The 17429-nt window shown below is 40.9% G+C and overlaps 1 protein-coding gene across 4 annotated transcripts in view; it reads left to right on the top strand.

Annotated features, from left to right (window-relative positions):
- The window catches only part of HGSNAT (heparan-alpha-glucosaminide N-acetyltransferase), a 44162-nt gene that overhangs the window by 18825 nt on the left and 7908 nt on the right, over nucleotides 1-17429 (top strand). For 2 of the 4 annotated variants that reach the window (XM_086703552.1, XM_086703551.1), the window contains exons 3-13: nucleotides 1867-2003; nucleotides 2206-2327; nucleotides 5372-5441; nucleotides 7623-7692; nucleotides 8378-8487; nucleotides 10625-10701; nucleotides 11677-11707; nucleotides 13083-13243; nucleotides 14396-14511; nucleotides 16761-16882; nucleotides 17264-17390. In XM_086703552.1, coding sequence (XP_086559678.1) covers nucleotides 1867-2003; nucleotides 2206-2327; nucleotides 5372-5441; nucleotides 7623-7692; nucleotides 8378-8487; nucleotides 10625-10701; nucleotides 11677-11707; nucleotides 13083-13243; nucleotides 14396-14511; nucleotides 16761-16882; nucleotides 17264-17390 — 1143 coding nt within the window. Of the gene's footprint in view, nucleotides 1-1866; nucleotides 2004-2205; nucleotides 2328-5371; nucleotides 5442-7622; nucleotides 7693-8377; nucleotides 8488-10624; nucleotides 10702-11676; nucleotides 11708-13082; nucleotides 13244-14395; nucleotides 14512-16760; nucleotides 16883-17263; nucleotides 17391-17429 lie in introns of those variants that run through there. The other 2 variants (XM_086703553.1, XM_086703554.1) reach the window with 2 other exon arrangements.

Below are 17429 nucleotides of genomic sequence, written 5' to 3'. Positions count from 1 at the left end.
AAGGGAAGAGAAGCAAAAATAATATAAAACAGGGAGGGGGACAAAACATAAGAGACTCTTAAATATAGGAACAAACAGAGGGTTACTGGAGGGGGTGTGTGAGGGGGGATGGGCTAAATGGGTAAGGGGCGTTAAGAAATAAACTCCTGAAATCATTGTTGCACTATATGCTGACTAACTTGGTCGTAAATTAAAAAAATAAATAAAATGGTAAAAAAAAGAAATATAAAAGAATATTGAATTATTTAATAACTTAAAATGTAATCTTAATGCTGTGATGTCATAAATATTTGGTACATGAACAAAAAGAAAGATTTTTAAATCTTGGTAAGGCTAATGAGGAACTAATATATTGTAATTTTTCTTATTTGACTACTGTTTGGGCACATATGAAAAGAACCATTAAAATGATTATTTTTTATCCAATAATGTAATTTTTGGAAATTTATTTTAGGGAAAGAATTTAAAGGAATAAGAATATCATGTGTAGGAATGCCTGGGTGACTCAGTTGGTTAAGTGTCCAACTCTTGATGTCCACCCAGGTCATGATCTCATGGTTCATAAGATGGAGACTTGAGTCAGGCTTCACGCTGACAGTGCAGAGCTTGTTTGGGATTCTCTCTGCCCCTCACCTGCATGTACATGTGCATGCACATGCTCTCTCTCTCTCTCAAAATAAGTTAATTAAAAAAAAAAAGCACAGGGACGCCTGGGTGGCTTAGTCAGTTGAGCATCCGACTTCAGCTCAGGTCATGATCTCGCCATTCATGAGTTCGAGCCCCACGTCGGGCTCTGCGCTGACAGCTCAGAGCCTGGAGCCTGCTTCAGATTCTGTGTCTCCTCCTCTCTCTGCCCCTCCCCTGCTCATGCTCTGCCTCTCTCTGTCTCTCAATAATAAATAAATGTTAAAAAAATTTTGAAAAAAAGCACATCATGTACAGATCTTTAGAAGCAATATGTTATATAAATTATGTATAACATAAATTAAAAATGTAATTACATATACTGTATGTTTATCTTTTTTTTTTAATATTTATGTATTTATTTTGGGAGAGAAAGCATGAACGGGGAAGGTATGGGCAGAGAGAGAATCCCAAGCAGCTCCATGTTGTAAGCTCAGAGCCCAACATGGGGCTTGATCTCATGAAGCCTGTGAGATCACGACGTGAGCCGAAATCAGGAGCTGGTTGCTTAACTCAATGAGTTACCCAGATGCCCCTATATTTATCTTTCAGAACATAATTTATACAAATTACACATAAGAAGATTAAAAAAGTTTTGAAAGCAGCCTAAATACATTTTTAGTATGTAATGGACTATAAAGCAATCATTAAAAATTTTAAATATGCAAATTAGGTAGAATGATGGAAATTTACTCATTAAACAATATGTAACACAATGGAATGCAAGGCAATATATGCTCTATTTATTAATTGTATGAAAAATTTACCCATGAGTAAAGATTGTATGGCAACACATAGTTATATAGGCAAATTTTATCTAAATTATTGCAATTTAAAAGTTTTTTTGTAAGTATGAAGGAAAATGGGCGCCTGGTTGGCTTAGTCACTTAAAGCATCCAACTCTTGGTTTCGACTCAGGTCATGACCTCGTGGTTTCGTGGTTTTGAGCCCCACATCGGGCTGACAGCATGGAACCTGGTTGGGATTATCTGTCTCCCTGTCTCTCTGCCCCTCCCCCTCTTGTGCTGTCTCTGTGTCTCTCAAAAATAAATAAACTTAAAAAAAATTACAAGTATGAAGGAAAAGTCACCTCAGGATTTCAGATGGGTGGGTGTTCATGTGCTTCAACAGCCACCTGACTTTCAAACACCTCTCACAGTGGCTTGTGTTTTTGTTTTACAGTGCTCATTTCAGGTTCTAGTAAATGTTTCCTGGAGTGGAAAACCTGGGAAGCCTAGCACTGCGGCGGTTGCTGTGAGCACCCAGCATGGATCTATCCTGCAACTTAATGACACTGTGGAAGAGAAGGAAGTTTGTAGGTTCGTATCTGCTTTAATGTGATCTGCTGACACCTGCATTTTCTATTTTTTCATCCCTATTTAGTTTTCAGCTTTTCCTTCCTTCAAAATACAGTATTTTTAAATATCTTTCCTGGTCTGTCACTGCCTTGATGACATTACCATAATCCACTCCTTATTTCCTAATCTAACCATTTTTCTTAAATTTACCAAATTTTTGTAGGCTGGAATATAAATTTGGAGAATTTGGAAACTATTCACTCTTGGTAAAGCACGTCCATAATGGAGTCAATGAAATTGCTTGTGACGTAGTTGTCAATAAGAATCCAATTGACAGTAACCTTCGTACGTATATGCTGTTTGTTAATTTTTTAAAATTTGTATTTCAAAGATTTTAGTTTTTGAGTACTGCTTGTGACACTTTGTGTACTTTAAAACCGGAATTATAGGTTATCTGTCTTATTTAGTTATTTATAATGTATTTATTGTATTTATTGATATTTATTGTACAGTTGTATTATAAGTACATTATATTTATTGTATACTTATGATGTATTTATTGTATTGTTAGTGTATGCTAAGAAAATTATGTGATATTTAAGAAAATTATATGACCAACATATTCTCATAGGTGTTATTTAGTTTAATTATGAAGATAAATAACCAAAAAAAAGTGAATGCAATGGGAACAAACTGGAAATAGGGAAAATGACTGTCAAGTAACTTCCTTGTTTTAGGATATAGGGCACAGTATTCTCTGTATGTGTCTTACATGGACCATCCAGAAGTCCCTTAGATTAAGGAGGGACTGTTCATTCTCTAATAACTCCACTGAAGAAAATCTGTCAGTCTGAGCCCCCATTAGATAATATAATAACCCCCAGGAGCATTAATAAGTACTTGTCTACAGTGAAGCTTTTGAAGACCATAGGGTCAGGTCAAAAGAATGTAAGAGCCCCCCCAAAAAGAATGAAAGAACCAACATGGGACAGTTGAATCATTAAAAAGAATAAGGAATGTCATTGATGGAAACACAAAGTTTGTTATGAAAAAAAAAAAAAACAAAGCTGAGGGTGCCTGGGTGGCTCAGTCGGTTAAGTATCCTACTCTTGGTTTCAGCTCAGGTCATGATCTAATCGTTCATGAGATTAAGCCCCAAGTTGGGTGGCTGTGTGCTGACAGCATGGAACCTGCTTGGGACTCTCCCTCTCTCCCTCTCTCTCTCTCTCTCTCTCTCTCCCCCCCTCCCCTACGCACTCTCTCTCTCTCTCAAAATAAATAAGTAAATTTAAAAACAACAACAACCAAAAAACAAAGCCCCTTCCCTACACAAAAACAATACTTTGGTTGCCTTCGGAGATAACAAGGACCACCTGATGTTAACTGGAGTGACTTAAAATTATCAATTGAAAGGAAGGATCTAAGCATTTATCCTGCCTTTCCTGTTTTTGTTTGTTTGTTTTGTTTTGTTTTTGTTTTATTTTTATTTTAGAGCAGGGGAAAGGGGGCAGAGGGAGAGAGAGAAAGAATTATAAGCAAGCTTCTTGCTCAGCACAGAGCCTGATGCATGGCTCAATCCCACAACCCTGGGATCATGACCCAAGCTAAAATCAAGTCAGATGCTCAACCGACTGAGCCACCAAGGCATCCCATGCCTTTCCTGTTTTAATTGTATTTTAGGATAACTATGTAGTCTGAGATGATAAGGGTAAATTCTTTAGGGAATAATTCCAGCTAATGCATGTGACAGAATGGCAGAATATATGGTAATCCTTAATGAAGGAATTGATGTACACAAAAGTCATGAGTGGATGAAACCATCACATGAAAGGGGAACTTGAGGCTTCCCCCAGCTGACACGTGCATTGGGCACATGGGCATTTGCAGCAGGTGCTCCTGATGTGCAGTGGGAAAGACACAGCTCCATCTGTGAAGCATTCTTGCCAAAAAAAGTTGAACTTTTTTTAGTCAAGTCTTTACAGCTAATTTCCCCTTTATAAAACCTTTGAGGATAGAAGAACAAGTCCAGTGACACCATGAGGAAATATACTGACAGATCTAGAAAAGGAGACGTACTAATAGACGACTTATTTCAAACAGGTCAATGGCTACTTATGATTAGCCATAACATCAGCTGACTGAAGAGCCATAACAAGCAAATACAAAATGGGAACCATGTTTGGGTCCTGATCTGAACACAGTAACTACAAAAAACCTTTTTGAGATAACTAGAGAAATTGGAATATGGTCGCAGTGTTAGCCAGAGAATTGTTAATGACATTGTGATTATATAACAAAGGGTCCATTTTTAAGAAACTTTTAATTTTGAAGTAATTTTAGAAACATTGCAAAAAGGAGTTCCCATTTACTTTTCTCCTAGCTTCCCCTAAACTATGTAATCATAGTACAGTTATCCCATATATACGATCGAAACAAGGACGTTAACATCGGTATAGTGCTATTAACTGATGTATAGGCTTTTCAGATTTCTCCAGTTGTCCCTTCTAAGGCTCCCCCCTTTTGGTCCAGGATGCAGTTCAGGATCCCACAGCCCATTTAGTTGTTGGGTCTCTGCAGCCTTTTTTTTCTTTCATGATCTTGACACTTTTGAAGAGGACTGGTCAGTTATTTTGTTATTTGCACTTGCTTGCAAAGTGCAACATGTTTTTTCTTAACTAGGTAGAGGGCATGCATTTTTGGTAGATTAAGCCTTCTCAGTGTGCCATGTCAGGAATTGCATGATGCTGACATGTCTTTTATGAGGTCTGTGCTTTAGAGATACATATGGAAGATGGATGGAGGAGATGACGTGATGTCTGGGATTTGCTTAAAAATACTATAGGCAAGGGGTGCTTCTGGGTGGCTCAGTCGGTTAAGTGTCTGGCTCTTGATTTAGGCTCAGGTCATGATCTCACGGTTTGTGTGATCAAGCCCCACATCGGGCTCTGAGCTGACAGTGCGGAGCCTGCTTGGGATTCTCTCTCCCCACCTCTTTGCCCCTCCCCCACTCATGCTCTCTCTCTCAAAAAAAATAAATAAATAAAAAGCAGAGGGAGAGTAGCAGTAGATGAAGCAAGAGTGACAGTATGTTGATAATACTAGATAATACTACGCATCTAGGGATGTGTATATGTGGGCGTATTATACAAATCTCTGTTCTTTTGTAGATGTTTTATATTTTTCATAATGAAAATTAGCATTCCCCTAATGATGAGTGTTCTCAATTGTTTATAGGAATATAGGAAAGTTAGCATGAGAATATAGGCTTTTCCCTCACTTGTTTCCATTTTTGTTTGCTTTTTTGACTTACAGATGAAATGTAGTGACGTGACAGCTTCAATGCTTATGATGACGTTTTGGTGATACCGTGTTTTCTTTGATTTTTCTAGCTGTGTGTGTCGCTTTCCTTATTGGTGTGGCAATCATCATTGCAGTCTCATTTCTCAGGTTTTTACTGAGGTAAGCAGATGTTAGGGGAGGACACAGTTGGTGGGAGTAGAATATAGAAAAAGGATATTCAGGATAGTTTGACTCTTTAAATGACTGTTATTCTTTGATTAAATGAATGCTTATGTGTCCTCCATGGCCAGTCTAGTCCTGGGTATTAGGGACCATTGTAGAATAAGCGATGGTCCCTGACTTCAGGGAAATGATAACTAGTTTGAATGGATCTTTGCCTTCAATCCTCCCAAATGGCTAAAAATTAGAAGAAAATGCTTGAGAAGGCATTATTTCCAGAAAGAATCTTGCAGCTTGCTTTTGTAGTGAGTGGGAGAAGCCTGGGCTGATTTCAGGAAGCGGCTGCCCCACTGTGTTCTTCGTCCCCCTCTCTGGCTCTGAGCCTCGAGGCCGCCCTCTGGGCCAGCATCCCAACTCCTGCCAGCTGGGCATCCAGCGCAGATGGAAGATGGGGGGCTGGACCTTTACACCTCGGCATGGACTCGCTTTGCCCTGGTTAGGACGGGCAGGCAGCTTGGCGAGGGGATTCCTTCTCCCCTGTCTGTCTGGTTAACAGTGAGTCGGGTGAGAGTGAATTAGTAGACTGGAAAAATAAAAAAACAAGAAAGTAAAATAGATCCAGGCCTGTGGTGCCTGGGTGGTTCAGTGGGTTTAGAGTCCAACTTCGGTTCAGGTCATGATCTTGCGTTTTGTGAGTTTGAGCCCCACGTCAGGCTCTGTGCTGACAGCTCGGAGCCTGGAGCTACTTTGGGCTTTGTGTGTGTCTCTCTCTCTCTCTCTCTGCCCCTTCCCTGCTCACGCTGTGTCTCTCTCTCTCTCAAAAATAAATATTAAAAATAGATCTAGGCCTGGCAGATCACCGTTCAAAGGAAAGTTCTTTCATGTTTTTAAAGAAATAAGATTGATTGGAATGCTCCGCCTGTTAGAGTCTCATAGATCACAAGGTGTTATGGGTGAGCCATATCTAAACTAGAAAAAAGAAAACCTAGTCTAAGTCTGCCTGCCACCTTGGGGAAACCCAGCAGCTTTGGGGAGTCTATGAAGTCTGGCCCTCTTCCCTTTGTGCATCCCAGAAATATAAGGGTCTGGAAGGGTAAAAGGACTACTACTTGCTCAGAAGCATATTTTTCACTTAACTGCTTTTTAGGGGCAGAGTGTAATTTTAGCAGAGGGGTTTCATTTCTTTGAATTAAGCCATTGTCTTGTCAATCTTTTGATAAGATAAGATGCAGATACTGTTCCAGTTTATTACAGTGTATTCATTTGGTGCTTTCAATATGAATGGCTCTATGACATCACTTTCTAAGGTAATTGGTCTCTGATCTTGAGCTCTTGCACAGGGAAGAAATCACACCTCACTCCACTGTGGAATTGAAATTGCATGTGATTCTGCCTCTGCAGCCTTGTAGGCAGAATGCTCTGCTGGCAAGCGAGAGTCCCTTGTCCCTTGCTTATTACTTTTCAGTGTGCCCGTGGGAGTCCCGGAATGCTTAGGTTTGTCTGAACCAGAAGAATCTGAGGCAGTAGTAAGAATACAGGGTCGCTCGCCTTTCACTGGGAAGACAAGAAAATACAAGAAAATTAAGGGCGTTTTAAAAATTCTAATTTTTAAATATCTTAAGTTCTCCTTTCGGCCTTCCTTAGATGTCTCTGTTTTAATATTTTCATGTGGTGGTGATGTTACCAATGCTGAATGAGGTAGAAAGAAGAGTATGTTGTAGGGAAAAAAGAGAAGAAATAAGAATATGTGCATTAAATATATGGTTCATGTTTAGAAACTGATCTGAACAAATGAACTGGAGAAAAAAACTTATGAGACAAATTGAACCAGCTGTTTGGTGATACTAGGAATTATTGATAATATTTTAAAATGTAATAATGGAACTGTAGTTCTGTTTTCAAAAAAAGAGTCTTTTATTTATTAGAGATCCATACTAAAATGATAAAATGATACCATGTCTGGGATTCTTTAAAATAATCAATCTAAGGCAGGAAAGGGGGCGGTGGGTGGGAGTGTGGATGAAGTAAGATCGACCACACATAATGATACTTTAAAATGTTTATTTCTTTGACTCGTATAGAATATGAACTTCAAATTAATTTTCTTTTAATATGCTATCCAATCGTTTTGAAAAATTTGCCAAAGGGAATAAATTAACAGACTTTTTTATTTATTTACAGTTTGGATGACTTTCATAATTGGATTTCTAAAGCAATAAATTCACGGGAAACTGATCGCCTGATCAATTCTGTGAGTTATTAGAATGCATCATGTGTGGTCTGGGTGGTTTTCTAGATTTGGAATTTATAATTCTGTGTTTAATAATACTTATTGTCTGGCTTAATTAATGTTATTTATATTGTAGAGGGCCAGGTCCTGTGTTCTGTATTCTTAATAAAGAGCAAGCAGCCTTCTCTTCGGCTCTGGTAAAGGGCAGGATCCCCTTCTCTTTTCTAGTGAGTTGGAACTTTGGGCTGCATTGTATGCAGGATGTGGAGACATTTTTTCACTCTGCAGGCAGCACTGTTGAGTCAATACAGTTAGGTAGAGGGTGTCAAAAATAAGAGACATCCATATGAAATCTATAAATCAGTGGCCTCCTATGATGGTTAAACATATTGTGTTAAATTCATTATGGACATACTGCTGTCCATTTATGGACATACTTATTTGTAGCCTTGAACCAGATGCACTCATGGACCAGTTTTTTGTGGTCATTGATCAACATGGCAGCTGCAGGCTCAGCAGATAGCACAAAAACCAAATAACGTGGAAAACTAAACCTCTGGGTGGAATCTTTACAAAAGCAAATTAAAGGATTGTGCAGGACGAGTTTTACTCTCTATTCTGTTAATTTCTTCCCTAAAAAACAGATAACTGAAATTTACTTGCCAGCATTATGAACCGGCATGTTTCTCTCCCCGTTTTTCTGAAGGAGCTGGGGTCTCCAAGCAGGGCAGACTCACTCGGTGGCGATACTCAACCAGGAGGATGGTGTCCACCTGCCTCACCTCCGCGCCTCCGCTGTGTAGACACATTCAGGGGGTATGTGGGGCTCCCTTGGGACACGGTGGGCACAGGTATTCCAGGATCACATGTTTGCACATAAACACACTTCTAACTTAAGGTGTTTTTACATATCATTTACCTTGTAGGGTAGGCAGGACTTCTTGCTGTAAAAATAAATCAGTGGTCTCTCCCTTCTCAAAAACTGTCGTGATAGCAAATATAATAGTTGCAAGAGAGAGTCGAGGGGTACAGCCAGAACGTTTCCACTGGTATGTAGATTCTTCTGAGTTAAGGTCATTCACCTGTGGGCAGGCAGCTGCACACGGAGCCTCTATGACCACCTGCACCCCTGTGTCCGGTGAGCAGCTTGCCAAATGGGAGGGTGTGCCGGTCTGGAAGTGAAGCACCAGCCGTTGCTGGTGTCTGTCCTGGCCCTTCCCCACTGCTAGCAGAACAGCTAGAATATCAGGCCCTTTTGGTAGCAAATCCACAGAGTCATACAACAAGTTGTTTTTCTTTTAGAGTTCAGGTAGAAGAGTGAGGGCTAGGACCCAACTCTGAAAATAAAGTGTAAAACTGTATAGCTTGAGCCATTTGCAATGACCTGGATGGGGCCAGAGAGTATGATGTTAAGTGAAATAAGCCAGTCAGAGAAACACAAATACCCTATGATTTCACCCATATGTGGAATTTAAGAAGTGATACTAATGAGCAAAGGGATAAAAAAAGAGAGAGAGTGAGGCAAATGGAGAAACAGACTCTTAACTATAGCAGACAAACTGATGGTTACCTGAGGGGAGGAGGGTGGGGGATGGAAGAAATAGGTGATGGGGATTGAGGAGTGCACTTGTGATGAGCACCAGGTGTTGTATGGAAGTGTTGAATCACTGTATTGTACACCTGAAACTAATATTACACTGTATGATAACTGGAATAAAAGTAAAACCTTAAAAAGAAAAACCTATATAGCTGAAAATAAACATCTAGGTGTCAGGCCTTCCATTTCTGCCCACGGAGGGCTTTTAAACTCCAGTGATAACCTTATAATTCTGTCCCAGCCTCACCAGATGCTGAGTGCTCCTGGGGTATATATTTGAAGCCAGGCAATAATGAGAGTAATGAACATTGGTAACAATTTTTGAATTCTTGCCCTGTGCCAGGCACTTCCTTGTCATAATTTATTCAGTCTCTCCACCACCCTATGAGGTATAAACTTTTAATATGCCTGTTGTACTGATGAAGAGTTAGGTAATTTGCCCGAGGTCGGCTGGGGACTAAGTGGGATAGCCAGGCAATAACCTCACTGACACACTAAAGTCTTCATTCTTCAGTATCCTGCAGAATTAGCATCAAACAGTCACGTATTCAGTCTATTTTATCATATTCCTCTTTCTTTTTTTAATTCTCATTTTGCTGCTTTTAGAAATGAGATGTTCTCAGGTAGACTAACATTTATTAAGTGCCTAAAATATGCCAAGCACTGGTTAGGCACCAGGATATACATTATTCTCCTCAGTAGTCCCAGTGGCCCCTGTGGGTGTGTTTCCTCTCTTACAGAGAAGCACATTGAGGTAACTGATAAAAGTCTTGCCCTCGTAAGAGAGGAGGGCCCATGATTTGAGCCCTCAGCTCTAACAACTGTATGCCTTCTATTACAGTTCTTTAACCTGAGACTTCTAAGTGATTAGTGTGAAACTGAGTGATGGGAAACGTTTGCTTTGTTTTCAAGTTACACAGTTTAGCGTCAGTGTAACTTTCTTTTAAGAAATCACGTTGGAGGGGTGCCTGGGTGGCTCAGTTGGCTAAGCGTCCGACTCTTGGTTTCAGCTCAGGTCATGATCTCAGGGTTCATTAGATCAAACCCCATATTAGGCTCTGTGCTTACAGTGTGGAGCTGCTTGGGATTCTCTCTCTCTTCCTCTCTGCCCCTCCCCCACTCATGCTGTCTTTTGTCTCTCTAAAATTAAGGAAAAAAAATCATGTTGGAAATGTTGGCAACAGAAGGGTTTTGTGTTAGGGCCTTAATTACAGTGATTAGAAAGAATGGCTTCCTGCTCTGTAAGTGTCCTCTGTGTTGTGATTGCCCCTTGTGAGTATAAATGTGTCTCTTACAGTTGGGCCATTCCTTGTCATGTGTGCAAGCTCTGAAAGTGTGCCCTTTGCTGCTTTACAGGATAGCTCTCATCCTTATGGTCTTCGTTAATTATGGAGGAGGAAAATATTGGTACTTCAAACACTCAAGTTGGAATGGTAAGATATTTCCTTAGGGTAGCATTGCTTGTGTAGAACCCCTCAAAGAAGCGTGGGCAAGAGAACCTCTCGGCATCCCCTCAGGAGCTCAGAGATGATGCCCCACCAGCCTCCTTTGAGTGCTGAGCTCCTGCCCCCATAGGATGATCTTTGGATGATTCCATTAACCCTTTTTGTTTTGTTCTTGTTTTTGTGTGCTGTGGCCTTGCAGTGGTTCACTGTGGTAACATGTAGACGTCTGAGCTCTGCTGCAGGACCATGGGCCTCTGCAGAAGCTGTTAAGAATTTAGTTGTAAACGATTTTTGTCATATTGTTGATATGTCTTTTTAAAAAAAAATCCTTAAAAAAATTTGTTTTAATGTTTATTTATTTTTGAGAGAGAGAGCACAAGCAGGGGAGGGGCAGAGGGACAGGGAGACATAGAATCCAAAGCAGGTTCCAGGCTCTGAGCTGTCAGCACAGAGCCTGACGTGGGGCTCGAACTCATGAACTATGAGATCATTACCTGAGCCGAAGTTGGACACTTAACCGACTGAGCCACCCAAGCGCCCAGATATGCTTTTATTCCAGCCACATGGGAGCTCTATCTTCTACGACTCATGGTCCTCCTCAGGGGTGCCATTGAACTCAGGTTGGTCCTGAGTGGTGGTTAGTAATGGCTGTGAATCTGCTCAGTAGTTGGTTTAAGAATGGATTTTGAGTAGCACTGCTTGAAGATAACAGACTTGTCTACACACTGCTACTTTGGCTGTCCCATGCCCAGTTATGTTCTTAGGAAATGTCTCAGGCCTAGTGACCGGTTGCAGAGTCTCCAGGGAGTATCTGTGCGTGTTACTTCCCAGTGTTTTCCTGTGAACTCTTTGCGTGAGTTTACTTTCCATATATATCAGTATATAATGGTGCCAATCTAGATTTAGGATGTATTTACATTCTAGAGTACTTTTCCTTACTCTTGTTCTTGTGTTATTCTCCAGGACTGACGGTGGCCGACCTTGTATTCCCATGGTGAGTTGCAGTCTCCCACCAGCTCTTCCATAGGTCATCCAGGTTTTTGTTTTTTCAGCGGATGCTGGAGCCTTTCTCTGAGACCAGCCTTGAGTTCTGGGCCACAGGCCTATGTTACTCACAGGTGTCTGCTCTCATGAGGTCCTTCTGTAAATTGTGTTACTGGATAGTTCCTATACTTGGCACAGGGCTTGCATAAGGCCTGCTTATAAAAGATGAGTGATTTCAGAGGGAACATTTTGTTACTGTAGATATGGTATTCGAGATCCTGGAATCTTGTAGGAAATCATAAATTCTGAATATGTAGTTACATCCCATTCATCCTGAAAATAAATATAAAAATCAGTTCCTGAAAGAAATGTAGTGTATTGGCATCAGGAAACTCTGATAAGGTATGTAACAGGGTAATGATAGTAATAAATTAAAATGTAAAATAATCCTGGAGTGAGTGACCCACTCCATCACTGATCATCTGTGGTTTGTTCACCTTGTTAAGGGACCTTGACTTCCTGTACAATGTGGAATTTGTGTCTTTGCTTGTGACTCTTGGAGCAACTTTGTTCCATCTTTAGGAGGTAGTACTGGCTGTTGGTTTAGGTCTTTGATCCCTTGGGTTCCATCACTAATATGTGTTCAGGGTTTTTTGCAGGAGAGCTAGGGTTCTTTTTTGAGATGGGTTTGGGGAGGAGGAAGTTTTATATGTCTGAAGACTGGGTAATTACTTATGTATATTCTTTACAAGGTTCCCTATAGGTTTCTGTTCCTGTTATTAGACACTTTTATCCAATTAGGTGACCCCAAGAAAGGAAGCTGGGGGAACCAAAGAGCAAACTCTTATCTTCTGTTAACCCCACATCCAGTAATTAGAAAGACTGCTATTCTGGCTTTTTTTTTTTTTTAAAGGATTAGTATAGTAAAAAGGAAGGAAAAGAGGTGGGTGGCTCAGACAAAATTAGAAAAAAATAAAACTTCCTTTTTTTTTTTTTCCAGGCAAAAGAGTGAATTTAGAAATGATTGAAATGCATTGTTTCTCAAGGACTTTGAGGGTGTGCTAGTGAATGTCAAGTTCTGCAGATTGTAGCATCTTCTTCATCATTGTTGTCTTTGACAACTAAAAGGGAGTCTTGTCCTTGGAAACTGCACTCAGCCCTGAAGAATTTTCCTTCTAGGATAGGACTTGACGGTGCACAAACCTTATAGTCCAACAGGGTTACCTTCTGACTCCTCCTCCAATGTTACTTCAATAATTAGCCACTTTGGAAAATCAAGTGTTGCTTCTTGTATGTAGTAGATTATAAAATAGTGATGACATATAGATAAAAAAGTAAAACCACCCTAGAAATGGCCACCTTTTAATAGCTGTCTTTTTTTTTAGGTTTGTATTTATTATGGGATCTTCGATTTTTCTGTCAATGACTTCCATATTGCAGCGAGGATGTTCAAAACTCAAATTGATGGGGAAAATTGGATGGAGGAGTTTCTTGTTAATCTGTATAGGAATGTTCATTGTGAACCCCAATTACTGCCTTGGTCCATGTAAGTATTTTTCCCCTGTTTTTTGTATATATTTGGGTTGAAATAGGAAAACTATGTATCAGAATTAAAAAGAAATATAATTCCTTCATCTCAGGTTCCTGCAAAAAGAACAGTTATTAGAAAAGTGTAAGCATGCTTATATAGCATCGGGTATTATTATTATTATCTTGGGACTTCAGACCTGGGAGGAGCTTCCAAGACTACTCAAATCCTTCTGCTGTCCAAAGGAAGACTCTGAGTCCCAGAGAGATTAAAGTGCTTTCTGTGGATCTTCCAAGTGCAGGGACAGAGTAGAGCCAGATCAGGTCACCTGGTTCTCAGACTCTGCCCTCCTGCCTCTTTGGATTCATCAGCTTTCATAATAAGGCTGTTGTGTGGTAGTTCAACAATCCACCTTGGTTATCACCTGTATGCCTGCTGGGTTGCTGGGAAGGAATATCTTTGTTGTTGTTTAGCAGTGTGAGTGACACGGGAAGCTTGAGGGAAGGACACACACCTTGTGCCTGGGACCAGCGTCAGAGTCAGGGAAATTGGTGGTGGCTGTACTCAAGGTTGCTGTACTCAGTGTCATTAGTAAAACAGGACATAGTTACCTGGACAAGAGTCATATGGTCCCTTCAGCTCAGAAGCACATTAGGAGGAGGTAGAGGTCACTTCCATTTGGGGTCTATAAGGAAAGGTGTCACATAATAGTTGATTCAGTGGATCTTCAAAAAGTGAACCACTGCTCCCAGGAGGATACATTGTAGGGCTCATTACATGGTCACACTCTTCCAGTGAGTAGTCACGTAGCCTGTAGGACAGGGAGAATCTATTTGTGGCCTGTGCTGGCTCTGCAAGTTGATGGTGGATGTGAGAGCTGGTTGAACCCATGCCCGGTGTGACAAAGGGCCAGGGGAGGAACCCCAGGGCCCAGGTAGTCCTTGCTTTGTCCCACACCCAAGGAAGACACGTATTCTTGTCCCCATGTCCCAGCCGGCCACTTCCAGCTGTGAGGTTGAGCCGAATCCCATATGTATTACTATCTCCAAGAGCTTCAAAGTGTACTTAAGTACAATAGAGGTATGCTTTCCCCCTTAGAAAAAAATAATGTTGTCTTGGGCAGGAAGAGGAATTCTGGCTAACACTTTACTTAACTTGTGCCTTCTATAGTGTCTTGGGATAAGGTGCGAATCCCTGGTGTGCTCCAGCGGCTGGGGGTGACCTACTTTGTGGTTGCCGTGTTAGAGCTCATCTTTGCCAAACCTGTGCCTGAAAGCTGTGCCTCGGTGAGAAAACCTACTTTTAAATATGGTGGGGCTGGGGGTGCAGAAATCACTGTATGATTTTCAGAACCTACTTTAGTGCTGAGCACAGTACTGTATGTCAGTAGACTCAGAGTCAGTAGACTCTGTTAGTCAAATGCATTATTTTTTTCCTTCAATTAGTTATTTTTATTTAGTCTTTACATCAATCGTTTTTCTTTATTATGGGGAAAAAACACATAACATGAGATGTCCCCTCCTAATAAAATTTTAAGTGTCCAGTGATCAGATGCATTTTGACGGCATTAAATAATATCACCATCATCCAGTTTGCTAGTTTAGTCTTTTGGGGCATTACTGCCAATTTTTTAATTCCTTGCAGTATAAGATATATAGAAACTCATGAAACATTTCAGTGTCTATATACATGCTGTGAAGATTCAACTTGGAGGAAAAATGCCAAGGTAGGGTGGAGGAGAATGACAGTATTGTCTTTGGCTAGTTAGTATTTATTTGTAGGAGGTATGTGAGAGTTTCATTTCTTTCATGATTGCTTTCTTTCTTTTTTTTTTTTAATGTTTATTTTTGAGAGAGAGGCAGAGAGACAGAGTGTGAGTGGAGGAAGGGCAGACAGAGGGAGACCTAGAATCCAAAGCAGACTCCAGCTCTGAGCTGTCAGCACAGAGCCCGATGTGGGGCTCGAACCTCGAACCGCAAGATCATGACCTGAGCTGAAGTTGGACGCTTAACCAACTGAGCCACCCAGGCGCCCTTGTGATTGCTTTCTGTCTTAATATAAATTGCTCAGTGAGTTTACCCAGGTGGAGCTTTTTTTTCCCTGGTAGAGGTAAAAATTTAGGAAGAAGTGTTAAAGTTCTTCCACTTAGGATCCTACTTAATTTATAAAGTTGTCTTTGCTTTCTAGCTCCTTTCTGTATATGTAACTAGCATATTCATCACTGAACCCCACACTCACTTGGCCTTCCCTGCATTGATTGTTCAGTTATATGTCCTTGGAGGGGATTGGATCATTGTTCCTTCACCTGTTCTGCCCACTCTGTTGTTGTATGTGTCCCCTCTGCTATGGCTTTTCTTGAGGTGAAGCGAGAGTAGACATGAACATGGGCTTGGTTAGCCATGTGTGGGACCTAAGGTCTGTGGAGGCTCCTCCACAGCCACCATGATAGAGTAAGGGGTGGGGTGTGACACCAAGAATAGGTGGGCTAGGGGTGCCTGGGTGGCTCCGTTGGTTGGGCATCCAGCTCTTGGTTTTGGCTCCGGTCATGATCTCATGGGTTTCGTGGGTTTGAGCCCCACGTGGGATTCGTGGGATTCTCTCTCCCTCTTTCTCTATCTCTCTGTCCCTCCCCCACTCATGCTGTCTCTCAAAAATAAATAAACTTAAAAAAAAAAAAGGATAGGTCGGCTATATTCCTTCTTTCAACCAGGACAGCTTCAAAAGTTTAAATTTCATTTTCCTTTTTAAAAATGTATTTTTAATTGCTTTTTTAATGACACCTTTATTGAGATATGTTTCACATACTGTAAAAGTCACAAGTTTGAAATGTGCAATTCAGTGACATGTAGTATATTCACAGAGTTGTGCAGTCATCCCCCCTATCCAGTTCTAGAACATTTTCGTTATTCCACAAGAAACCCTGTACTCACTACCAGCCACTTGCCGTTTCTCCACAACTCCCCCAGCCCTAGGCAACTCCTCATCTATTTTCTGTTTCTGTAGATTTACCTGTTACCGACATTTCATATAAATGGAATTTTATAATATGTGCCTTTTTTGTTTGGTGGCTTTCACTTAGCATATTTTTCAAGGTTTATCCATGTTGTGCCATGTTTTAGTTCTTCATTCGTTTTTACTGCTGAATAATACTCCATTTTATGAATGTCCCACCTTTTGGATACATTCATCAATTGATGGGCATATGACTTATTCCCATTCTTTGCCTAGTATGAATAAAGATTCCATGTGTATTTGTGTATAAGTTTTTGTGTGAACATCTGTTCTCAATTTTCTTGGGTATAGGAGTGGAATTACCCAGTGCTGTCTTTTTAACTAATGTTTTATTATGATATTTCATGGAGAGGGGCAGCTAGACCATATGATACATATGAAATAAACGTGCATCTAGTTTTATATTACTACCATCAAGGCCAGAGAGGAATCACACAGAATTTCCCCAATACATATATGCATCTTTTTTTTCCTGTTCTACTTGCATGTAGTTCATATATGTGTTTTTATGCCCCTCACTCAGGAGAGAAGCTGCTTTTCCCTTCGAGACATCATCTTCAGCTGGCCCCAGTGGCTCTTCATTCTGATGCTGGAAAGCATTTGGCTGGGCTTGACATTCTTCTTGCCTGTTCCTGGATGTCCTACGTAAGTGAGCTCATGTACGTAATCCCTTTTTGCATGTCATTTTCTGCCAGGTCAGAGCTTCTGGGGTGATAGCTTGCAAATTTCCCAAGAGGAATTCTCTTTTACTCTTTCTTCTTTGAGTCATAGTGCGTATTGGGAGAGGAGTTGGGTGGATGTTCAGAGGAATGTCTCCGTGAGGCTTTTTCAGGGTCAGTTTGAACGCAGGCTGGCCTCCCACCTTAGCACGCAGGGAGCAGTCAAGTCCAAAAAGCATTGCTGTAGGGTAACATGGCTCCGAGGGGTTGCATTGTGTGAAGCCACTTGTTGGGCTGCAACAATTGCCAGTATATACCCTGAGCCCCTCTGAAGTCTTGTCAGTGAAGTACATGTTCTCTTTCCCAGTGGTTATCTTGGACCTGGTGGCATTGGAGATTTGGGGAAGTATCCAAATTGTACTGGAGGAGCTGCTGGCTACATTGACCGCTTGCTTCTGGGCGATGACCACATTTACCAGCATCCTTCTTCGGCCGTGAGTGAGCCTAGCTTGCACTTAGAACTAGACATTTGG

Source organism: Puma concolor, chromosome B1 (assembly GCF_028749965.1).
Source record: "Puma concolor isolate L17-30 chromosome B1, mPumCon1.1.hap2, whole genome shotgun sequence".
NCBI classification, from domain to species: domain Eukaryota; kingdom Metazoa; phylum Chordata; class Mammalia; order Carnivora; family Felidae; genus Puma; species Puma concolor.
The sequence above is the reverse complement of the archived record's forward strand: the minus strand, read 5'-3'. Positions and strand labels throughout refer to the sequence as shown.